The sequence below is a fragment of the Lemur catta genome, chromosome 22 (genome assembly GCF_020740605.2).
Source record: "Lemur catta isolate mLemCat1 chromosome 22, mLemCat1.pri, whole genome shotgun sequence".
Lineage (NCBI taxonomy): Eukaryota > Metazoa > Chordata > Mammalia > Primates > Lemuridae > Lemur > Lemur catta.
The window spans coordinates 23882034-23888842 of NC_059149.1; the positions used below are offsets into that span (position 1 = coordinate 23882034).

At 46.2% G+C, this 6809-nt stretch overlaps 1 protein-coding gene across 1 annotated transcript; it reads right to left on the reverse strand.

Annotated features, from left to right (window-relative positions):
* Positions 1–2560: 2560 nt before the first annotated feature.
* On the reverse strand, positions 2561–6547 carry NEFL (neurofilament light chain). The gene is made up of 4 exons (XM_045535780.1): positions 5501–6547; positions 4399–4523; positions 3667–3989; positions 2561–3138 (listed from the first exon to the last, which is right to left on the reverse strand). The coding sequence occupies exons 1-4, from the start codon at positions 6545–6547 to the stop codon at positions 2996–2998; spliced, it is 1638 nt and encodes a 545-aa protein (XP_045391736.1). The 3' UTR covers positions 2561–2995.
* Positions 6548–6809: the final 262 nt, after the last annotated feature.

Consider the following 6809-nt stretch of genomic DNA (forward strand, 5'->3'; position numbering starts at 1 on the left):
GGGAGAGGCAGACAGTGATCAAATTATCCATCACACAGATAGATAATGTCTAGTTACAAGTATGAACAAGTAGGCCGGGTGCGGTGGCTCATGCTTGTAATCCTAGCACTCTGGGAGGCCGAGGCGGGTGGATCGTTTGAGCTTAGGAGTTCGAGACCAGCCTGAGCAAGAGCGAGACCCTGTCTCTACTAAAAATAGAAAGAAATTATATGGACATCTAAAAATACATATAGAAAAAATTAGCTGGGCATGGTGGCACATGCCTGTAGTCCCAGTTACTTGGGAGGCTGAGGCAGTAGGATCGCTTGAGCCCAGGAGTTTGAGGTTGCTGTGAGCTAGGCTGACGCCATGACAGTCTAGCCCGGGCAACAGAGTGAGACTCTGTCTCCAAAAAAAAAAAAAAAAAGTATGAAAAAGTCTACAAAGTCTTTGTGAGCATATTTAACAGAAGAACTTGACCCACCAGAAGAGGTCTGCAAAGGCTTTCCTTAGGGAATGGCACTTAAGCTTAAATCTGAAGGGTAAGTAGGAACTGGCTGGGCAAGGTTGAGAGGAGGAAAGAAAAGATAATTGCTCAAGAGAGGGTAATCAGCAAGACCCTGCTGCAGGTGGGAGAACGGAAGACCAGGTTGGCTGGAGCACTGGAGTGCGGGGCAAGCGGATACACGGAGGATGAGGCCAGAGAAGTAGGCAGGCGTCAGGCCTATGCAGGCCTTGAAAGATCACATTAGAGAGTTTGGTTTTTAGATTTAAAAGAAATAGGAAGTTATTGGGGGGTTTTAATCAGGAAGATGCCATGATCAAAACTTTTTGAAAGATTAGCCGGCTGTCGGGAGCTGATTGAAGGAGACCAAGCGTAGGCACCGGTGGCAGCATGCACAGCGGAGTGGATGGATTCGAGACATGGAGGTAGGAAAACCACTAGGACGCGGTGACAGATTAGACCAGAGGGTGCGAGGAGAGGAAACGGGAGGAAGGTGACATGCGAGGTGTCTGGCTTACGGAATCGGAATCAGATGACTGAGGAGTGGGGTCATTGACTGGAAGCGGGAATAACTGAAAAAGGACTGGGGTTTTTTGCGGGGAGCAAAAACAAAAGGGGTATGGACAACAGTACCGCATTTGGGGAAATTTTAGAAAAGACTCCAAATACATTTAATTTAGGTTTTTCAGTATTTTATTATGGCACACAGGATAGAGGATGGTACAGTGTTCTTACTTCAACCAAGAAATTCTCAAACCAGCCAGCTGTTCCCATTTGGCTAAAGTTACTTTGTAGAAGTAGTTTGCATCTGCCTGAAATTCACCATGTGTATCATCTCACGTCCAATTAGCATAAATGTGAAAAGCTTGGTTCTGAGACTCTTAAATCTTTACAGAAGCCAATATACTCAGAGCCTTCATAGTTTAAGTCCATATTCTCATGGTAGATAAAGAAATATTTTACCTATTTGCATGATAACATATATTTAACTAGAAATAGGTAGTGCAAAGGGATCAAATAACTTTAAATGGAGACCACTTTGGTTTCAGGTTAAATTCATAACTTAAAAATATCATCTAAAAACCAGATATTGAACAAAGTCAGCTGACAAAGCAATTGTTTAAGAACAGAAGCAGAGTAGCAGATATTCAATAATGTCATCTATATTCACCATCAAATGCAATTGCAAGAGCGTTCATAACTTTACAGTGGACAGGGAGGACAGATGGGGTGTGTATTTGATGCAACGTCCAACCAGTTAAGCTATCACTGAAATCCAAGTATTTCCCAATAAAGACATGCAGAGCAATGCCAATGGAACGTACAAGTATATTATCTCCCCCCCGTAAGTAACTGATAATAATTTCATTACCTGTGTCGGTAGTTTTTAAAAAGGTTTAAAATGTGTGGCATTAAATGCTATTTACTTGAGACAACAGAATTAAGCGAACAACACACTGAATCATGAGCTCAGGATTGCAGGCAACATGTTTGCAGGGGAGTGACAAAGAACCTTTGATAGTCTCAACTCTCTCCTCCCAAAATTATACATTGATAAAAAATTCTTCTTCCTGATTCTATCATGTGCTCAGGTTTCAACCTTTGCCCATGATATTTAGACTATATTTTAAAATGCAGTTTTAGAGATGTGTGGGATTTACATTCTATTCATACTGTATTATTACATACTGGTTTGAATCAACCTATTTACCATAAAGGGTGTATCTGTCAGATACTTTCAGAATTGCTTCCTATAAAGCTATCCTGAAACCTATTATTGTATATTTTATGGGGCAAAGTATATTGTTCCTTATAGACTTTCTCATCTACTCATGTTTATTATCCGTAAAATTTTTGAGGGGAAAGATTTGATGAATAGTCATGACCTCAGTGTATCCCTCAGAATTTCCAATTAAGTGGGGAAAAAAATTTCCAATTACGTGGGGAAAAAAAAGTAATCGTTAAAATCTTGACTTTTAAAGAAAATTAGAGGTCAATAGATCACTTGTATATAGTTTAGACTTGTGCCATCTTTAAGGTATTTTAATTAAATCAACAACCACAGCAAAAAATATGTCATTCAGTGTAACTTTATTTACTATTTATTGCACATAACTTGAGGTCTTTTAATGTTTAACCACCGAAGGCTCAAAGGACTATTTCTCCATGAAGTTTAACATTAACATTAGTGAATTCATTGATTCATGGTGTGTTTTTTTATTTGTAAACATCTGAATGATTCACATTGCCGTAGATCCTGAACTCATAAGCGACCATGCACAGGCTGGCAGCAAGCCAGAAAGCCACTCTGCAAGCAAACAGATACTCTGCATAAAGAGAAAAGTCATAGCACAACATTGAATATCCAACCTAAGTCATCTCAGAATTATACACAGATTGACTTTTTAAATTCATGGAGGATCTGGAACTCAACTGGTTGGTTGGTGATGGGGTTGACCTGATTTGGGGAGAATTATTCCTGGCATAATTAAAGAAAAGGGAGGGGGGGGTTCAATCTTTCTTCTTAGTTGCCTGTTCCTCCCCAGCACCTTCAACTTTTTTCTCATCCTCCTCAGCTTCTTTGGTTTCTTCTCCTTCTTCACCTTCACCTCCTTCCTCTTCTTCCTTTGCATCTTCAGATTCTTCCTTGGCAGCTGTAACATAAAAAGAAAATTGACAAGCTCCAGATGCAGGGTAAGTGCAATCAAGACATTTCTGCGAAGGTTTTATGGGAAAACACAACTATAGGGATGCTCACCAAAAACCTCTCAATGCCACTCCCCAAAAGCACCTGTCGCAGACAATGCTTGTCATGAATCCTTTGCCACTGAATGCATATTTAAATGGAGTGAGATGATGTATGTCTAAGTCTAGGTGTTGCAAGCTCTGCTCCTCTCCAAGACCTAACCTCAGGATTTCTTATGTGTCTGGTATTCATCTTTTTAGGATACCAAGTGGCATGATCAATGACTGCATTAAAAAATGAAATTTTTGAGCAATCACTCAGGTGCTTACTAAAGGTTTGTTAAATAAACAAATGTACTATTTATTTGAGATTCTAAAATCACATATAAATAAAGCCTCCCTAGAGTAAGCAAGACTTCATTTATCTTACCCACTTCCCAACAAATAGCCACATCCAGTGTGCACTTGAAGTTGCAGGGGTTTGTTTTTGATCATACCTCCTTCCTCCTCTTCAGCTGCCTCTTCTTCCCCAGCCTCTTCCTTGTCCTTCTCCTCCTCTTCGGCTTCTCCTTCAGAGGCGGGTTCTTCCTTGGCTTCCTCTGCTTTTGCAGCCTCAATGGTCTCCTCCACCTCGATCTGCTCCTCCTGGACGTGGCTGGTGTAGTAGGCCGGGAAGGAGCGGGCAGACATCAAGTAGGAGCTGGTCTGTAAACCGCCGTAGGCAGATCGGCCAAAGACCTGGGAGCTCTGGGTGTAGCCACTGGTGAGGCTTCCCACGCTGGTGAAACTCAGCCGGGTCTCCTCACCTTCCAGGAGTTTCCTGGGGAGGCAGGTGGAAGGTGGGGTTAAAAAACAGGAGCAAGAAATATGCTTAATGACTTGCTCTGAGCCCACCCCTCATCCCTTCCCCCTAATGCCCCCAGGAGCAGAGCTGGGAATTACCAAAAATTAAAGACTGGGGATTTTGTGACGGTGACCAGAAAAAAAAATCATAAATAGGCCTAATAGATTTAAAATGTAATGGGAAGCTAAGAATAAGACTCATTATTATTACAGGGTTACATGCTTCGGTATTTGTCTAAATACCTTCCTCTTGGGAGAAGCCAAAAAACTAATGCTTCTTTATTTCAAAGAACTATTCTTGAAGGTTTCTGATCCCACATAATTTTAAATGGAATCTGATTTTCTTCCTAAGGCTTAATGGCAGCTACCTTTGCCCCTGTTTTCACCTGTAAGCTGCAATCTCAATGTCCAAAGCCATCTTCACGTTCAGGAGGTCTTGGTATTCCTTTAGGTATCGAGCCATTTCACTCTTCGTGGTTCTCAATTCATTTTCTAATTTGTTGATTGTGTCCTGTTGGAAGACCAAAAAAAAAAAAAAAAAACAAAAAAGAAAGAAAGAAAGAAATCCAAGCATAAATCCCTAGTGCTATCATTTTACTGTAGTACAGTTGCAAAGGCCTATTTTCAATTAAAACCACAGTGCACACCTTTCATAAAATCTCTCCTAAAACAATTGCCTGTTCTCTTTAAAACCTTTTCTTGGCTAAAATTATCCAGCTTCATGAAGCCTGAGATGAAAAAAAAAAAAAAACTGATGAAAGAAAATCCTTTTTTTCTATTTCTTTACTTAATACAGTCTGATGATCATCATAAAATTTAAAAAACTAAATTGATAGAAAAATTTCTCACTCACTGATTAATTCTTTCCTTTATGGGAAAAGGAAATAGCTGAATTTTAAAAATTATATCCTCTAAAATATTTCCCTTGTATCTAAATTATTTTTTCTACTCCCCAGAAGATGGAGGTCCTGTAAATAGAAATAGTTTACCTTGACCATCACTAGTTAATTATGTAAAACTATTTTGACTGTATTCCTGTCTCTCTGCTAAGGGGAGGGAGTGATTGGTAAAACTAGTCATAAAGCATGCTGGAAACAGTAATCTTCCAGAACTGATTGAGAATTTTTCGCTATGCTATGTATTAACCAGATAATCCAATAGGTGCTGCAAAGTAATTTGTGGTTGGCCGGAGGCAACGCCCAACTCTCTTTTCTTCCCCTCCCCCACCCAACCCCCAGGCAGGGCTGGGCAGCTTCAATGCGCAAGACAGATTCAACAGCACAGAGCGCAAACCCACAGTGCAGTCCGAGCGCCCCACCCTCGCCCTCCAAGTGCCCCACCTCTACCACGCACACTTTAGGGAGCCAAGTCCTACCCCTAATAGCTGCATGCAACTGCCTCACCCCTGGTCTCCACTTTCTGGGCGCACCCTCAACTCCCCCACCCCTTTAGGCAGCTCCCCCCCATGTGTTCCGGGTGGTGCCCCACCTGCATAGCACTGATGTCGGCATTCTGCTTGTCCTCTAGCTCCTGGAGCTGCTTCTCCAGTGCTTCGTTCATGCCCCGGCATGCTTCGATCTCCAGGGTCTTGGCCTTGAGCAGGCGGCGGCTCTCGGACACCTCGTCCTTGGCGGCGCGCACGGCGTCGGTGTTCTTGGCGGCGCTCTCGGTCAGCACCGTGAAGCGGCTCTTGAACCACTCTTCGGCATTCTGCATGTTCTTGGCGGCCAGCTTCTCATACTGCGCGCGGATGTCCTTGAGCGCGGCAGAGAGGTCGGGCTTGGTGGACACGTCCATCTCCACGGAGATCTGCGCGTACTGGATCTGCGCCTGCAGCTCGGCGATCTCCTCTTCGTGCACCTTCTTCAGGAAAGCGATTTCGTCCATCAGGCTGTCGATGCGCTTCTCCAGCTCGGCGCGGGCCAGGGCGGCCTCGTCTGCGCCTTTGCGCGCCTCCATCAGCCGGCCCTCGGCGTCCTCGCGGCTCAGCACCTCCTCCTCGTAGCGCGCCTGCAGGTTGCGCAGCGTCTCCTCCAGCCCCTCGCGCTCGCCCTGGAGCGCCTGCTTCTCGTTGGTGGCGTCTTCCGCCGCCAGGCGCAGGTCGCGGATCTCCTGCTCGTACAGCGCCCGGAAGCGGGACGGCTCGGAGTGCTTCTGGCGCAGCACCAGCAGCTCGGCCTCCAGGACCTTGTTCTGCTGCTCCAGCTCGTGCACGCGCTCGATGAAGCTGGCGAAGCGGTCGTTGAGGTCCTGGAGCTGCGCCTTCTCCTGCGTGCGGATCGACTTGAGGTCGTTGCTGATGGCGGCTACCTGGGTCAGGTCGAGGTTCTCCAGGCTGGGCATCAAGGAGCCGGAGCTGGACGAGTAGCTGCGGCGCACGGACAGCGAGGAGGACACGGGCGCCGAGTAGCTGGAGTAAGCGGAGCGCGCGGTGCTGTAGCCGCTGCGCACGCTGGAGATGTGCACCCGGGGCGGCTCCACGTAGCGCCGCTTGTAGGAGGTCGAGTAGTACGGCTCATAGCTGAACGAACTCATGGTGGCGGCCGGTGCCTCCCCGGCCCGCGGCGGCGGCGGCGGCGGGGGCCTGGAGAGAGAAGGACAGGGAAGAGAGGGGAAGGGGAGGATGGATGGCTGTGTGCGGCTCGGCGCCGTCCTGCCACCCCTATTTATACGCCGAGAGGATTCTGACGCAGTGTGCGATCGATCGCGGCGCGCCGGCCGGGACGGGGGGGGGGGGGGGGGGGCGGCAGCGCTGCCGCAGCCCGGGCGAGGATTCTGCGCAAAAGGGAAGGCGGGG